The 18,306-nt window shown below is 29.1% G+C and overlaps 2 protein-coding genes across 2 annotated transcripts; one reads left to right on the forward strand and one right to left on the reverse strand.

Moving 5' to 3' along the window:
* Positions 1–2,992: 2,992 nt before the first annotated feature.
* Positions 2,993–11,229, reverse strand: LOC135930530 (glyoxal reductase-like). Its single transcript, XM_065467331.1, has 5 exons — positions 11,083–11,229; positions 10,963–11,043; positions 10,722–10,829; positions 5,009–5,274; positions 2,993–3,581 (listed from the first exon to the last, which is right to left on the reverse strand). The coding sequence occupies exons 1-5, from the start codon at positions 11,129–11,131 to the stop codon at positions 3,207–3,209; spliced, it is 879 nt and encodes a 292-aa protein (XP_065323403.1). The 5' UTR covers positions 11,132–11,229; the 3' UTR covers positions 2,993–3,206.
* Positions 11,230–11,417: 188 nt separating this feature from the next.
* LOC135929682 (homocysteine S-methyltransferase-like) lies at positions 11,418–13,230 on the forward strand. Its single transcript, XM_065466374.1, has 2 exons — positions 11,418–12,177; positions 12,228–13,230. Exons 1-2 carry the CDS (start codon positions 11,493–11,495, stop codon positions 12,791–12,793), a joined length of 1,251 nt encoding a protein of 416 aa, XP_065322446.1. The 5' UTR covers positions 11,418–11,492; the 3' UTR covers positions 12,794–13,230.
* The last annotated feature ends 5,076 nt before the right edge of the window (positions 13,231–18,306 follow it).

The following is an 18,306-nucleotide window of genomic DNA, read 5'->3' on the forward strand; positions in this document are numbered from 1 at the left end:
AATACCATTTTTTGATTCGGTATGTGAAAACCAAAACTAGATACAATGAAAAAAAGAATGAATAAAAAGATGAAATAGGAAAAAAAGAGACAAAGAAATGAATTATAAGAAAATATAATAATTGTTTACACATCAAGACTTGACGATTATAGCAAATCATCGAATAAACATGAAGAACGTTTACAATCTTTCCTTGATATGCTTCGCCAATATCACTTTAAATAAATACGTGGAGAAGGAAATCACTTGGCTGGAAAAATTGACCTACGTGTACATCTTGGGGCCATTTCTCCTCTTAGGCGTCATAGGCAATATTTTCTATTTTATCGTCTCCAGAAAAATGTCGCGCGACGACAAAGATAAAAGCGGTCCATCAAATACGAAGAATGACAATCACCTCGACAAAGATGATATCATCCTCTCTACCAAAAATTCTGACAAACATCGAACCAACCCGAAAAAAAATGTCTCTCTCAAGCCATCGGACAAAATCGTGAACGACTCTACGTCGCATTTTTACGTTATCATATTCACGATCCTATTCTGGGACGTTATCGCGTGCGTAAATTTCATCTTTTTCCCGTTCCTCTACTACGCGAGTAGCGACTTGGGGATCTCGAACGAGATATTCATGACCATAATAACTAGAGTCACGCCATTCGTGGAAGAAGTATGCGCCACCAACCTAAATTGGAATACCACGATTCTGTCCATGAATAGATTCATGGCGCTGTATTTCCCTTACCAATTCGCTAACTTGACAAATCGGAATCGCGGCAAAAACGAGCCCTCTCAAAGATACAGCGTGCGAAACAATGCGTGTTTAAAATATATTCGCCAATATAGTAGCCATCTATTCACGCTGAAGAAAACAAGAAAAAGTGGCATAATCTTAATGGCCTCGATTTTCATTTTTTCTCTGTTTATCTCGATGCCTTACTTATTTTACATAGATTTAAAGAAGGGTGTTAGGGACATGAATTCTTCTAGACAAGATACGACGGTGGTAGTATTATATCGACAGGTTTCATGCGATTCCAAACTGCCAAAAAATCCTATCAAATTTTCTTACTATTATAAGATGAGTAAATTTTTTGATTATTTTTCCATTCATTACGACAATTTTTTTAGTATTCTAGTCTACCTACTTCCCACTTTGCTAATCACTTTCTCCCAAATTTCCGTTTTCGCGAAATTGAAAAAACTCAAAAGAACTATCAATGTTCAATCGCATGTTGAATCAAATATTTCCGCACATCTAGAAAGGAGTTTAACAATACCCGATCAGAATAATAGAACCAGTCAATTAGGCCTTAAAGGTCGCCTAGGTAAACTTTTCAATAGTATAAGCCCGAAAATTGCTCCTTCAGCCCAAGTGACTCCTTCTATAAGATCCCATTTGCCGAAAAGTGGCCAAAATAATAAGACCACAAAATCTTATCTGGACAAGTACATTCTCACTCTAGCTATTGGCATTGAATTTATGTTATTAAATTTACCATATGTGATTTACGTTTTTATAACAAAACAAACTTGGGTAGATGGAGCATCAAGCAAGTTAGCCAAAGTTCAAGTTATCCTAATTTTTTTAAAGGATAGTAATCATGCCGTAAACGTCTACATCAATATTATTTTTAATTCGACTATCAGAACTTTTCTTATGTTTCAATTAAATAAATGGTATAGATCCTACTTAACGAGAACTCGTTTATGAATTTAAAATTATTATTATAATCCAGGAACAAAATCAAGAAGGGAGAGGGGGAGGAAAAATTCTCCCTTCCCAATCACAAATTATCTGCTCTCGTAAACATCATCTTAGGCTAATAACAGCCTCGTATCTCCCCCAAAAATATATACAATATATCACTATAAAGATGAATTCGAAAGAAAAATTAGTAAAGTTAATATTTTTAAAAAAAGAAGTAAAAAATCCAAAATTACTTTTTGTAAAAATATAATATAGCCAAGGGCTTAAAATAAGTGGGCCTAAAGACCTGGCAATAAAATTTATGGCCATAAACAGCCTAATATTACCCTATAGAAAATAGAAGATACGGCTATATTACCATTCATAACTATGTTAACTAACTTTAACACTCCTCTTCCCTCTTCCTTACCCTTCATCTATAATCTAGGGAATCATATTATTTCTAGGACCGATAATAGAATCATAATGAATATAATCATAGAAAATTATATTAAAATTAGTAACTCCATTGATGGATAATAACACACGCATTAATAAATGTATGTTTAAGTATTTCATTTCACTTGCATAACAATTTTTTTTATCTTTTTTTCTTCCTTTTATTACTCACCCTATTAATAATTTTAGACAGATATGTGTTTTAGAAATATTTATTTGGGGCACCTTTGTTTTGTATTCATAATTAAATATAAATTTTTTATTGAAATATTGGTGAATATAATAAACGTTATTAATAATATATATATTTCTTATACATAATATAATAAACGTTATTAATAATATATATATTTCTTATACATGTTCGTCCATTATATTTAAAAATATCGATGGTATCTAGTCTAGATGACATCATTTCGAAATTCAAATTTATTAGAAATAAACAATTATCTCACTTTTCACCCAATACATTTATATTTTTACCGCCAATTCTATTTTTTTTAGCTGTTGTGAATGAGGGATGCGAATCGGAAAGATGCGGAGGCGTTCGAAAACGGAACTTGAGGATTACAGATCGCTTCGGTATTGACTTATAGATGCCCAAACCTTAGTGACATCTACGAAGCAATACGACGGCGTGCGTAATAAATTTTTTTGGATAAAATAGAGTTAGCCGTTTCTATAAAATCGTCTCAAATCGAGTACCTACGCACAAATTTTCATCCACACTAGCTTCACTCACGACAAATTTCATTGGTAACTCACCTTTTTACTCCCTTCCAATAAAATTCAGAGATGTCACGTGATAAATGTTTAAGAATATAATGAGTGTTCAAGCTATACCGGGTTTTTATTCTATGTATTATTAAAAAATAAATAATTTGCATTATTTGTGATTTGTCTATAAATAATCATATCAATAAAATATGAAAAATAATTTGACTAGAAACTTATAATTTGGCAGGGAAAAATCTACTATAATTTAAAAATATACACTTTTTTTAAATAAAATAAATAATCTATTTGATTCTTTTTTAAAAAATATTTTTCCCATTATTCATGCGATATCGACCGGATCAGAGGCATAATGTTTATTCTTGTTCAACGCGTTGATCGATTCCATTTCCGCCGGACTGAGAGAAAAATCGAATACCTCGATGTTGGCCTTGATCCTTTCCGGATTAGCTGATTTGGGAATAACGATTACGTCGTGCTGAATTTCCCATCTGAGCACGATTTGAGCGGGCTGCTTGGAATACTTTTTGGCAAGATTCTTGATGACCTCTTCCTCCAGGATGTCCTTGGATTTGGGCGAGCCCAGCGGTGAATACCCTTCCAGAGTCATCCCATTCTCATCGCAATAATCCAGCATTTCCTTTTGGTACAAATACGGGTGGAATTCGACCTGATCGATGGCCGGCCTGATTCTGGCCTATAAATATTTTTTTGAAAAAAATTATTATATAAAAAGCTCTTTTATTAATCGTCTGCTACGACGTAGCCATAGTTTTTTTTAATAAAAAAAAGCATTAATATTAATCGTCTGCTACGAATGTGGCCATAAACTGAGGTGAGTTATCTTAGGAAATATATTCAACCATTTTTTTATGCGCATTAATATTAAATGTCTGCTACAAATGTGGCCATAAACAGAGGTGAGTTATCTTAGGAAATATATTCAACCATTTTTTTATTGTCCGCTACGAAAGTAGCTATATTTTTAGTTGCCCGCAAAGACGTAGCCTAGGATGCTCAAAAAAAAAATGGCGAAAGAAACTAAGGCATTTGATCTAAAAACCCGAAAATTATTTATTTATATAAATATATATATAATCGAAAATTTAGCATTCGTAATTATTTTTGTAGATGTATCCACAAAAAAAAGAAAAATTATTTTTAAAAAAAATAAACATGGCTGATTTGTAATCAAGAATATATAACATAGGATGGATGCGTTTAACCCTTCGGTACTCTCGCGAAAAAAAAATGGCGTAAACGCTCTTGCGGAGTCTGACATAACCCTTACTTTAAAACGGTCTGCTTCGTGAAAATTATTTTCTATCAAATTTTTAGAAACCCAGCCCGTTATCGACCGAGCCCGGAAAATTTTTTTTATGAAGGAAAATTATAATAAATTTGACTAATCATCAACTCTTATAAAAAAACATTTTCTTAACTTCTATCCTACCCGGCAAGAAAATATTTTATACAGGCCAGGCCCACGTGATTCGGTCCAAGCTGCACAGTTTTATGGTTTGCGCTCTTCAGCTTTTCTTCTAATAATCTCTTCTATTTTTCCAAAATATTGTACGCAATATATTAAAACTTTTAATAATTCCCATATATGATTTCAAAATTAACCAAAAAAAATTAACTAATGATTTGAAAAATACAAAATTTTTTACTAATTTTAAGAATATAAAATTTTCTCTATTTATTAGACAAAAATAATATTTATAACAAGGTTAATTTTAATTTTTCTCATGATGACTTGTCCAAATAACAAAAAAAAATGAACTCGACAAATAATAAAAAATAATGCAAATCTATAACACGCAGCACTCACGTGGGCGGATCTAACTTCCTTAGAGTCATAAATGTCTTGAGCCCAAAATAAATAATTTTTTTGGTTATATATAATATTCCAAGAGATAAATTTAATGAAGCTAGTAACCATTATCAAGTAAATATTAATTATAAGACGCATGGGGGTGATAGAGACTCACAAGAGACACTGATAGGATTAATAATTAATATATTCGTGCATTCAATACATACGTTCGAGAAGTAAATCAGCTCCTGGTACGAATAGTAAAAAGGTTACGAAAAATAAAAATTTGACTAAATATATGTATTAACCTTGTACGGGCTACCATCTTTCAGCATTTCATCCAAATGTTTGATGGTATAATTGGACACGCCTATACTCTTTATTTTGCCCGCGATGCAGGCCTTCTCTAAGAATTTCCAACTTGAAGCTCTGATTTCCCCATTTTTAAGATCTGACCGTTCTAGCCCATCTACATACGGCCAGTGAATGAGGAAAAGGTCGATATAGTCGGTCCTGAGTTTACGTAAAGTTTCATCGATAGCTGCGGCGGCTTTGTCTCCATGTTGGTCGGTCACTTAATGTGATGTAAATAAATGAGTGAAAATTAAAGCTAGGAATACGTGCTTCTACCGATGCAAAACATTTTTATGCGAATGTTTAACGCTGGCTCTAAGCCAAAGTAATGACGTTAACATCTTTTTTTTTCGCTAATAAATACTTGCATTCGGGGTTTATGTTAGGACTTTAGCCCCTTCAAATAATAATATAATTTTGTAGGACCCAAGGCTGCTGCCTAATTTATTTATGGGTCATTCCACGTCAAAGTGGCGGAAAAATAGGGAGATTTTGGGAACGACCATCTTTAAAAATAAATAAACTCGGCGTGAGATAGTTTTGTAACTGTAATTTTTTTTATAGTAAAATCAAAATTTCCGAAACGCTAACTCAATCGGATCCAAAGGTACGCGTCTTCAAAGTGCAGAAAAAAAAATATGCTCGAGGCGTGATTTCATTAAATCTTAGAGTTACGATTTATATATCGTTTCGTAGATTTTACGATTCTACATAAAATCGCGAGTAATTCCAGCAAGGGTTCCGTAGACGGAAACCAAGGGGAATTAAACTGCCATACAGGAAGGAGGCCATTATAAGGAACATCGACAATTAGATTAACCCCTTTTTCGTCGCGGGATTTACGGCTATATTCTGCATTATTTATTACTTGGCCACTACTAGTGTTGTTAAAAAAGTCCGATTATTAAAAGTATAACCAAAATTATATCGTGTAAGCCCGGTGATTTCGATCATGGATGGCATGGAGTGTTGGGCTTCTACTCACCAAATCTTGAGTCTTACACATTATTATTTTTGGGTAATATCTTAATCGGGACGATTATAAATTTTTTTACCCAAATCGGGGTTTTTAACAACACTATTGGCCGCACCTCGTTACGTTCCGCTTTAGGTACCGGAGTGCCTATACTCATTATTTTTTAAGTTATTTAAATAAGCAACCCTTAATTTGATATTAGCTATAAAAAAAATGTTTATCTTTCACATTTAACTCTCTAATATTGATCAAATTTAATTTTTTTAAAAAAAATTTGTATTTTAAATTGGTATTAAAAAATAAAAATAAAATTCATCGAGTTTAACGAATACAATGTCCTAGAGGCGATATGTATGCGAGCAAAAGCAGCCCATGCGGATGATTATTATCAAGAAAAAAATTATTATCAACTTTATCGTATTCCGTTTACCGTTTATCGGTAGAATTTATTGAGCCCATAATTTTGGGGGTAGGGGTATATCCTGTCGTTGTTAGGGAATACTATCGTTATTTCTTTGACGTCACAGTGCGGGGTAAAAGAAGGATAAATCTCTGCACAGTAATTTCGTTCTCTTTGTTTTAGGAACGTGGCTAAACCACCAAAAATCGTCACAAACACGTGTTTAGAAAAAAAGAGACCAGTCCAGATTAACCATGGTTGTCAAATAAAGGCCGATCACGTGCTTTTATGACAATTTTGGGTGGTCAGACTGAGGAGATATATATTTCATTTTTTTTTGTATTTCCCATAAATCGACGCCATCCTTATTTTACATAACAATATAGAAAGGTGACCGCCATATTAATCAAATAATAACGATAGTAGATGACATAACAGTGACGGGACGTGCAAAAGAAAGAAAGAAAAAGAAAGAAATACAAATTATCGCCTCAGGAAATTCTATTAATAAGCACAAAATGGAATACATTAAAATTAAGAGGTATTTTTAAATAATAGTTTTGTATATAAAATTTGTAGCACCCTATAATCATATCCATATGGGCTGCTTGCTCCATATCGTTGCAGGACATCATCTTATAATGATTTTTAAATATAACGCCATCTATATTAAAAATTTTTATTTATAAAAATTTAGATAAAATTTATAGAAGAAAATGTTCTCGATTATTTTTCATCAAACAACTAAATTAGTGAATAAAAAAATATACCTTCTCAACAATGCTATTTTTATTTTTACCGGAAGTGAGAAAACGGTTAAAATTTTTTAAATTTTTTATCGATATTTTCCAATGTAGAATTTAAAGGGCTAAAAAATGATACATTATTTGTAACTCTATCCTAAGTATTTTTCCTTCAAAAAAAGAAGATCTATGAAATCTTGCACTGCTGGATTTTCGACTTCGAAGTGTATACCTATCTTTCGATCTGGTTGAGTCTAAAAGTTTGATATTATCAAAATTTAGAAACATATGCCAAGTTTCATTCATTTTTTGGGATGGACGTCCAAAACATGGGCTGATTTGTAATGGAATTACCTCTAATGCTTTCAGAGCAGTGCTCGGAGATCAATATGCAGTAAATGATATGTTACAGCATCAATTAAACGAGTTTCTAGAAAAACCTTTCGAATACGGTGATAATTTGTAAAACTTTCTAATTTTACCAAAATATTGAGTCCAAATCAAATTCCTATTATTTACTATTAAGATAGCAATTTTATGGTATATGTCGACGCATTTAGCAAGTTCCCCATTAATAAAAGAATGAGAAACATAACAACTGAATCAACTTATTAAGGAATCGATGAAAATAATAGGCTTATCTGGTATACCTGAAAAAAATAGTGAGTGATAATGGAAATAACTTTACTAGTAACTTATTCAAGAAATTTTGTGAAGATCATGGAATTGAACACATCGCAACACTTGCACCATGTTGTTTACTGGAAATTCAATATAATATTCGGATGTATACCTTTGTCGTCTATATCATGTTTGTAAAAATAGCCCCATATTTTGATATCTTGTCAAATACCATTTTTATGTTATTCAAATGAGCTTCATCATCGTCCCCAGTAATCAGTAGATAGTCGATATAATATATAACATCTTTCATGTCACGGAAATTTAGTGTCCATGGTTTGTTAGAATATTGTTGACGAAGTCTTTAATCCAAACGGAAGTCTCGTAAAACTGCAATAGCCCTTGTGTTGAAATCTCTAGATTCTTTGTGTATTAGGTACTGGAAGAAATTCGTTTTTAAAAATCAATCTTTGTAAATTTCTTACCTTTAGATAATTTTGCAATTAAATCATTGGTGCGTGGTATTGGGCACTTAAAATCTTCTAAAGCAGGGTTTATAGTATTTTTTTGAAGTCTAAGTGATGACGAACCATTACGAAATCAAAGTATACAAGTACAAGATCAGGGTCTTAAAAGTCAGTCAAAGACCAATCAGAAATATAATATTGCCTAAAAAAAAAGATTTAAAAAAAAAAATCATTATAAAGAATTTTTAAATTTAAAATATATTTTTTTTTGTGGATGAAAAATTAATGAAATATACTAGTTATGAACTAACGTTAACTATCAAGATCAACAAAGGACAAGCGACCAACAAATGATATAGAAACCGGTGACAAACGATAAGATGATAGGAGGGCGAAAACTTGAAAAATAAATTTGATTCGTTCATGAATTTATTAAAATATATATCGCGGGGATTCTTCGATAAAAGAAACCTGTTTCTAATTATTCCTCCGAACATTGTGTTCAATTTTCAAGAAAACGGCAATCACGATACACGAACAAAGTATACAACACTGACACTGTAAATATTAGAACAACATGGATGCCGATAATGATAACACGGCTAATTGATGCATACAAAGTTACAGTACATTTAAATGTCGTGCCAATATTAAGGCAGATGGATACAGGTTCTAGATTCAGCATCCTACCGATTCATACCGCGAGAAAGATTGGATAAATCGGGTACAAAATTAACTGGATACGATGGAAAAATAATAAAAGTATTAGGCACTGACCAACTCAAATCTTAAATGCTAACGTGGTCCAAAGTGACAGGATTGCACTTTTGGGGAGGACTTGGATAACAGTTTTTGGAAATATACTAGATAAATTTGTGAATCTAGTTGAGGAAGATTATGATAATACTATACAAGAATTAACTAAGCAATGCAATTTTAAACTTAACAAAAAGCTAAATACTTCCGCAGCTATGTCAAATTACGTTTAAAACTAGATGCCACACCGAAAATCGTACCGTCAAGGCGTATACCATGTTCAAGAATTGATTTGATAACAAAAGAACTTCAAAAGTAGATAAACGACAAAATCATTGAACCTGTTGAAGATGTTAGATGGGCTAGTCTTCTCACTCCCGTTTTTAAGAGCGATGACTCACTTCGGCTCTGTGCTGACTTCAAAAATACTATTAGCCCTGCTTTAGAATATTTTAAGTACCCATACCGCGCATCAATGGATTTAATTGCAAAATTATCTAAAGGTAAGAAATTTACAAAGATTGAATTTAAAAAACGCATTTCTTCAAGTGCCTATACACAAAGAATCTAGAGATTTTTTCCCAATATCAACACAAGGGCTATTACAGGTATAAAAGATGTTATATTTTATATTGAAGATCTACTGATTACTGGGGACGATGATGAAGCTTTTTTGAATAACATAAAAATTGTATTTGACAAGATAAAAAATATGAACTTACACCAAATTTTACAAAAAAGTATATTTTTAAAGAAAAACTATGGTTCTTGGGGCATGATATAGAAGATAAAGGTATACATCCAAATGCAGATAAGATTAAAGCTATTTCAAACATGCCAGAACCGAAGACAAAAGAGGAATTGGCAACATTTTTGGAGATGGTGAGCTATTATCAAAAATTTATATGTAATTTTGCAGACACAGCTGATCCCTTATACAAATGTTATAATACAATACCTTATAGGCTAAATTTTAAAAGGGGAAGAAGTGATGATGAACCAGTATGAAATCATTATACAAGTTGTAATTTATTCCGAAACGTCATTTCGTTACCTTCAGTGATAAAATTAAATATTTTATTATATAAACAACAAATTTTACTTGTATTTTCAGTGTAAAATAAATTTGATTCTTTAATAAAATAAACTTGGTTCATAAATTTATTAAAATATATTATGGGATTCTTTGATAAAATAAACCTGTTTCTTATTATTCATCCCAATATTATATTGAACACTTCTAGAAAACAACTGATAATGTACTAAAAGATTCAACATTTCTAAAGGAACCCTCTCAATATTCATAAACCCGCTTTGCAAATAAAACATAATCAATAAAGATAACATCCTATTATTTAATAAATTAATTTTATATAAATATACTCTTATTTTGTTATGAATATAATATATATATAATTTTACTTATAATTATGATGCAATAATAAAAATAAACAAATTTTTAATAAATTAGCTGTCTAAGTTGGCCAAAAATATTAGTCACAATGATACCCATATTAGATGGGCTATAATAAATTTAATATATTTTAAAATTAGTTTATATAAATCTCAGATATATAGTTCAGATATATATATATAAAAGGAATTTTAATATAATCATATTGATTATACAATAAATTATTAACATGTTAAAAATAATTTTGTAAAAATAAAAGTTGTTTGGAAAATATAATATAAAAAAATTACTTAATTTTGATGTAATAAATACATCTGCTCTTTTTAAATTGAATTTAGGCAAAAGTTCTTCCAAAGTCTCTCCAATAATTTCTTCATTTCCATACATCTGAGCAGTGTCTTTAAAAAAATAAAAAATTTAAAGAATATTATATAAATTATTTTAACTAATAACTTAATTCATACATTATATTTAGCTAATAATTTTCTTTTTAGAGGTAGATATATAACAAAAATATATAATTTTATTTACCAAATGCCCTATATCCACATTCAAGAGCATACTTAAATACCTTGAACATTTCTTCTTTTTCAGTTATTTTATATGTACCTACTATAATTAAAAAATTAGCATGATTATATACTATATTACAGCCAAGCATAGGCATTTCATGTCCTGAGTTTAAATATGAAAATTTCATTAAAAATAAATTTTAGCAAATTATTTATCTCATAGCTGGCAAGAGTGACTAGAAATATCAGAACAACTGTTTTTTGAATGATGTCTAAAGAAATATGAATGAATTTAAATTTTTTTAAATTTAATAACGATATAAAAAAAATTATTATCCTTGGCGATAATTTTTAATTTATTTTTTGGTAAAATTAATAGGATTTTTATGTAAAATGAAAATAAAAATATTAATTTTAATTTAATTTAAAAAATGAAAGGACGTATTATTTCTTAAATTGACATCTTTCAATTAACATTCTTAAAAAAAATTTTTAAAAAAATAACAAAATTACTAATTTTTATAAATTTTTTACTAAAAATATAATTTTATGGCAAGATTCATCTCTGTATATTTGCTAGACGGAGGATTTGCTTCTCAGCTTGAAAGAAATGGTCATCATATACCTGAAACCAACTCAATATGGTCCTCAATATATTTAATAACAGATCCAAAATCTGTGGTAGAAGTTCATAAACAATTTATAGCTGCAGGATCGGATATAATTACCACAAATACCTATCAAGCAAGTATCAAAGGTTTTTATGAAACCTCTCATTTTAATAGCAGACAAGCATTAGATAGCATAGACCTAGCTGTAAAATTAGCTGAAAGAGCTATTCATGAAACAGGTTGCCTAAGATCCAATAAAACATATGAAAATCAAAACAAACTAGACATCTTAAATCAGCAAAATAACCATAACTTACAAATCAATCAAAAGATTAATACTGAAAAAACTCATGATTATAATTTATTAACTTTCAAAAAAATTATCATGATAGCTGGTTCTGTAGGGCCATATGGAGCCTCATTGTGTGACCAGAGTGAATATTCAAACATATATTTGGAGAATGTAACCCAAATATTTTTAAAGGAATGGCATAGGCCTCGAATTGTTCAATTACTTGATAGTGGTGTAGATATTTTAGCATGCGAAACTATTCCTTGTATTAAGGAAGCTCTGGCTATAGCAGAATTATTGAAAGAATTGTCTTTTGCATTTAAATATAAAGGTTAAATACTTCATTTTAAATTTATAACATGCTTTATTTTTTTATATCAGATATTAAGGCATGGTTCAGTTTTACAATTAGATCCAATTTAGAAAACAATGAAGAAAATGTTGCGAGACATATGATAAGTAGTGGTGAACCTTTTATAAAAGCTTATGATATTTTATCAATTTACCCCCAAGTCATAGCTATGGGGGTGAATTGTGTCCATCCTGGGCTGATTGAACCATTATTGTGTGAAATTGCTAGCCATCGATTAATAGTCAAAAATAACTATTTTGACCATGAATCAGGGAAGGGAGTAGGCAAAGAAGTCAGATCTATAAATGCTTTAAAAATGACAAATAATTTTAAGACTATAAAATTTTCATCACCCAACTGTCCAGCTTTGATAGTTTACCCCAACAGAGGTGAAATATGGGATCCCATGAACAAGAAATGGCGAAATGCTGATAAAAATCAATTGCCTTTATCAGGTTATCTAAATAAATGGGTAGAACTGGGTGCAACTTACATAGGTGGGTGTTGCAGGGTTTACAAGGAAGACATTCAGCAAATGAGAGGTGTTATAGATACTTATTTTAAAACCTGCATAACCAACAACAGTGATATGTGATTTTATAATATTGATTTTGAATTAGAGTTCTACATTACCTGGTCTGTCAGAGAACACGTGAGCTTGACCAGACAATTTTACTAGACTGGGCAAAAATTCAACTGGCTGGGCATTATGCCAAAAAAAATTAACAGCTAACCATAATTGAATTTTTTCTTTAATGGACCTAGCTGCAGAAAATTAGAGGCAGACATTTAAATAATGGGCCAGGCAACTTGTAACAAAAATCAACTAAGCTTGTGGGTCTTTGTTTTAATGTATTTAAATTTATATAAATATGCTAATTTTTTAAACTTATTTTTAAATGATAGATAAAAGCTCAATTGTTATTATTATTTTTTCATTGGTTATACAATTATTATCAACTAGTTATAAATTTTAATCAACTAATTATGTGTCTGCTGTCGATAATGTAACCCAAGGCAATACAGATTATATTTCATTCCTTATGCCATTTAAAATAAAACAACCTTTATATTGGTGAATGTTGGTGGTTTGGAGACATTTTATCAAGATGGCAATTTATCACTCAGTTATTTGATAATGCGACATTTGAACAGGCAAAACTTTATCAATATATACTTGATACTGAATTTAATATATTTGAAAAGTTAAATTGTGATAATATCTGATTTTTTGACTTTCCCCTTAAAATTCGATATTTAAAAAAGTAAATTTTTTTTATTGAAAAAAACTAATATTTTTCATAAGTATAATTTCTTAAAATTTCATAAGGAATGATTTTAATTTATTCCTTTTATTAGTTATTATAAACCAATATTGCTCAAGTAGAAAATATAAATTATGTATAAAATATTTTATTGCTTGAAATATGGGCAATATAAAAAATATAAAAGAATCCTAGTTTATAATTCGAAACATGTATGAAATCGTTTATTTTAAATCTACATATTTCTGAGGTATAATTTTGTTCCCAATATGGCTTAAATCTATAAGGGTCTTATGTTTTTGCATATTTTTTGAATCCCTTCTAAAATTCCCCAAAGTGTTGACTGATAACATTGGTTTAGGGATGGAATTGCCTTCAGATCAATTTGTTTGGTTGGTACCATCTAAAGTAGAATTGTTTTTTCAACAATCTTATATTATAGAGATGAGCGACAAAATTATTTTGATGTCCTATAAACAAATTACAACAAAAAATATATATTTTTACTAGGATTTATACATCCTTGGATATAGATCTACTCACGGTAGGAAATAAGCACAGATGAGCTATTCAATTCTCCAAATATTTCTGTCAAGGCATCATATGATCTGATGATGGTATAAAAAAAATTGATGAGGTTACAAATGAAGATTCTTGTAAAAAAGATTTAATAAATTTTTAAAAAATAAAGGTCATCCTTTAAATATTTTCAATTAAATATAATACAACCCTTCCATCTTCTGTGCCAATTAAACGTGAGCTGTGCTGCTAAGTGCTTTTGTATATCTGATCTAAATTTAAAAAATAAATGACAAATTGTTACAAAAAAGAACTTAGCTTGTAATATATATAATTTTTGTATAATTTAATTTTTTTATTATCCATTTGAAAAAAATAAAATTTATATTTAACATTTTTTAAGTAAAACGTAACGGCCACAATATTTCATTCAGAAAAACTATTACGCAAGCCTGAAGATTGTGTTAATAGAAGGAACAAATGTCTAGATATATATTATCGAAATATTTAGGCAATATTTTTTCTGGCTAAAATATTGAGTTAGCCGTTTTTAAAAATAGGCTTAAAATGAGGCTTTTAACAACACTAAAAAGGTAAACCCTTTGTCTAAAATTTTTTTTTTTAAAAAATCAGTTATTATATTAAAAATAGGTTCAATAAATAAAAATACATATTTAAAACGAAACAAATGAGAATTAGGAATTAACATAATAAAACATTAAATTTCTCTTTATTCGAAATTTAATAAAAGTATCACTTTATAATTGGTGAAATTGCTAAAAAAAAATTTAGATGCAGTCGAATAAGATTGTTTTTGGAGATAGAAATGGAATTCGATAGGAAGTTCTAAATCGCTAAAATTAAATTAAGAATATTTTTTTCATATGTCCACAATCTTTATAGTGATAATAATAATATTAACAGATTCTGAATCAACACATATATTTTCTATCATTATCTTAAAAATCGCGCAAACGTGGGAAATATCTTAAAAGAGTTAATTCGCCATCATGGATTCGATATTAAATTTAGTAAATAAATTGAATTTTTTTAAAATCATATTAAAATATGCATTTAAGATTGAAAATTTTTTTTTTATTTCAATCCTATTTTTAAACATCGCCAGAATTAATATTTCATCTGATTTTTCGGTTTAATTTTAATCAAAACAACGTTTACTCGTCAAGGTTTTTTGTTGGAGAAGCGATTCAGTTGTCTGAGAAGAAAAGGAAAAGTTGGAATTGAGTGAGTTTCTAATATTTTATCAGCTGATATACCTAATATAATAACGTTCATTCCCCTTACTATATTCCATGGACATAAATATAGTGCTGTGTAATTAGCTTGTGGACTCCAAAACGACTTTGTCAAATTTTTAGATGATAACATTGGCGGAAGGTAATTAAGCATCGGCTAAGGAGCTTTGCTAGTCTTACGACCGCGTTACATAGGATATGCATAGCCTTAAATATTTTTTTTTATATTTATACTAAATATTTTTTGACTAATTAGTTTTGGCCCATTTAATATTTAATCAAAAAACTAGGTTAAGCTCCTTCAAGTAAATATTTTATAGCATCTTAATTATTTGAAAACAACTACAATATTATTATTGTTATTATTATCTATAGGTTAAGCATTATTTATATTTTCTTTAAAGATTTGAATTCATTCAACAACGGATAAAAAAAAATCTAGAGGTTTAGCTGGATCGCCATCTTACATTTTAATTATAATTCCAACTTATATTAAAATACAGATTAAATAATTCTGTTTAGGAGGAGTTTAGTGCTAGATGCCCTTAGATTTTTTAATGAATAAACCTCCTCCCTTTTCCCAAATTATTGTTTTGGATTAATAAATTATTGTCTATTATTTTCCTTTTATTTTCCATTTTTTTTTTGTTTTGCTCAATTTAATTTCGTTTTTAGCCCCCTTTCAAACTTAAACTGAAAGTCACCCTATAATAGAATTATTTTTTTTTAAATTTAACCGTAATCCTTTCACATTTATTTTTAAATCCAGAGGTATTTACATAATTATAACAATTCCAAAATTATAATATAAATATGAAACAATTTAATATATTAATAAAAAAAAAATAAACATTTGAATAAACAGATCAAAAGATATATTCATCGACACTTCTTTAAAGGCACCATTTTAGACCTGTTCATTCATGATAAATCTTTTTAGAAAAATGTCTTAGTCTATTTTAATGCTTTGATAAATGGTCCATTATCATGGATTATGAATATAAATTAACAACATTTTATTAAAAATATTATCAGATTATTGTAATTCAAATTTTATGACATGAATGAACAAGGAATTAAGCAATACTCGATTTTATTTATTTATTAAATATAATATATAATTAAAAAATAACATTCTCCTTTAACTCCACTGCGGGATTAAGGCAGAACGTCAAAATAATAATTTAAGGCAATTTATTCCTATTATTATTATCTATTTACGCAATATTTACCAAAAATAAGCTCTTACTGTCACAAAAAATAATGGAATGCAGCATCAAAAACAATAAAAAATCAAAAGCAAATGTTTGAATTTAATGTTTTGATTAATTTGTATAAAAAATCATTACCAAACTTTAATCTTTTTCTAAATGGTGAGCCGTGTTTTATTTTGTTTAAATTATAATTTTGAATAATAATTAACAACAAATATATTATTTATTTATTTTTTTATTGAAATTATCATATTCAAATAATATAAAAATAATTTATTATAAAATTGATATGTTTCACATTGAGAATCATTTGGTTCCTGCAATATTACTCTTTTATGTCTTTATTGAGAATACATCTATATCATCTTCAATCTTGATTACGAAATGATTAAAATGATCAAATTTCAATGTTAAATATTATAGGAATTATTACATTAGGTATAGCTTTATGTCTTATTCTAGTAAAATCTAAAATATTTCTTACATCATAAGTAGTGTTGTTAAACGGCTCGTTTTGAGCCGATTTTTAAAAACGGCTAACTCAATATTCCACCCAAAATAATATTACGCAAGCCTGAAGATTTTGCTTGTAGAATGAACAAAGGTTTGGACATCTATCAACGAAATCTCAGGGCTTAGGCAACATTTTTCTGGCTAAAATATTGAGTTAGCCGTTTTTAAAAATCGGCTCAAAACGAGTCGTTTAACAACACTAATCATAAGTTTGTTCCAAGTGTATTATTTTTCCTTGCCAATGCTATTAAATTATAATGGAATACTATTTGAGTAGAAGAGTTAATCTCTTGAATATCATTGTTTAGGTTTTATCTTTGATTTTCAAAAAGTTTACTGAATATCTGATTTTCCATTTTCATCTAGACATTTTAGTAACTTTTTAAAATTTGTTTCGTGTTTCTCTCTATTTTTCTAGATTATTATAAAATCATCTAAATAACAAGCTACTCCCTCAAAATCTTTTAATAAATTCTAGATGGCTCGTTGAAATATTGCTGGAGAAGACGATATACCAAAAGGTAGTCTTGTATATTTAAATAATCCTCTATGCGTATCGATTACAAGATATTTTGAGACTCTTCACCCACTTTAATTTGAAAATAGGCATCTGAGAAATCCAATATTGAAAATTCCTCTCCTTTTCCCAAATTGGCTAATAAATCTTGGATTCTTGGTATTGGATATGAATTAATATTTATATTTTGATTTATAGTTCTTTGAAAATCCACGCAAATTCTTAATGTTTTATCTTTCTTTTGAACAATTACTATGGGTGATGCATAAAGTGAATGATTAATTTTCTCTATTACTCATATTTTTTGCAATCTATCTAAATCTTCTTCAACTTTATCTTTTAATGCGTATGGTATGGGACGTGATTTACAGTAAATTGGTTTCTCGTTTTTCATATATATTTGTGCCTTAAAATCTTTCAAGCATAATTCTTTGGTAAATAATTGAGGAAATTCATTTTATATATTATATTATTTATTTGTATGGTCCTTTCAAGTAATTCAGTCATTTTGGGAAATTTAGTTATCCAATTTTAAATTAGATTTTTGGTATATCCTTATATAATTATGAGAGGTAGTTCTAATGTTCGCCCTTTCTATTGTACTTTTACTACAGTCTGACCCAATAGTAATATATTGGTTCCTGTATAGCTTTTAGGTTTTAGCATGCAAGGATGATTAAGTTTATTTTTCCAATCTATTTCGTTAATTATACTGACCCCAGCTCCAGTATCCAATTCCATTCTTATATCTCTGTTGTATATTTTGACATCCACCCACAATTCTGGATTATATTCGTTTGTTTTATTATTAATAAAATTCACTA

This window comes from Gordionus sp. m RMFG-2023, chromosome 5 (assembly GCF_954871325.1).
Source record: "Gordionus sp. m RMFG-2023 chromosome 5, tfGorSpeb1-WG-v2, whole genome shotgun sequence".
NCBI lineage: Eukaryota > Metazoa > Nematomorpha > Gordioida > Chordodea > Parachordodidae > Gordionus > Gordionus sp. m RMFG-2023.

Excerpts from the sequence above, each read along its gene's own strand:
- LOC135930530 (XM_065467331.1), bottom strand. The coding sequence starts at position 11,131 with ATGAAATTTTCATATTTAAACTCAGGACATGAAATGCCTATGCTTGGC. Across the intron at positions 11,044-11,082 it reads TGAAATGCCTATGCTTGGCT|TAGGTACATATAAAATAACT; the intron begins GTAATATAGTAT and ends TTTTAATTATAG. Across the intron at positions 5,275-10,721 it reads ATTTATTACATCAAAATTAA|TGACCGACCAACATGGAGAC; the intron begins GTAATTTTTTTA and ends CATCACATTAAG.
- LOC135929682 (XM_065466374.1), top strand. The coding sequence starts at position 11,493 with ATGGCAAGATTCATCTCTGTATATTTGCTAGACGGAGGATTTGCTTCT. Across the intron at positions 12,178-12,227 it reads TTTTGCATTTAAATATAAAG|ATATTAAGGCATGGTTCAGT; the intron begins GTTAAATACTTC and ends TTTTTATATCAG.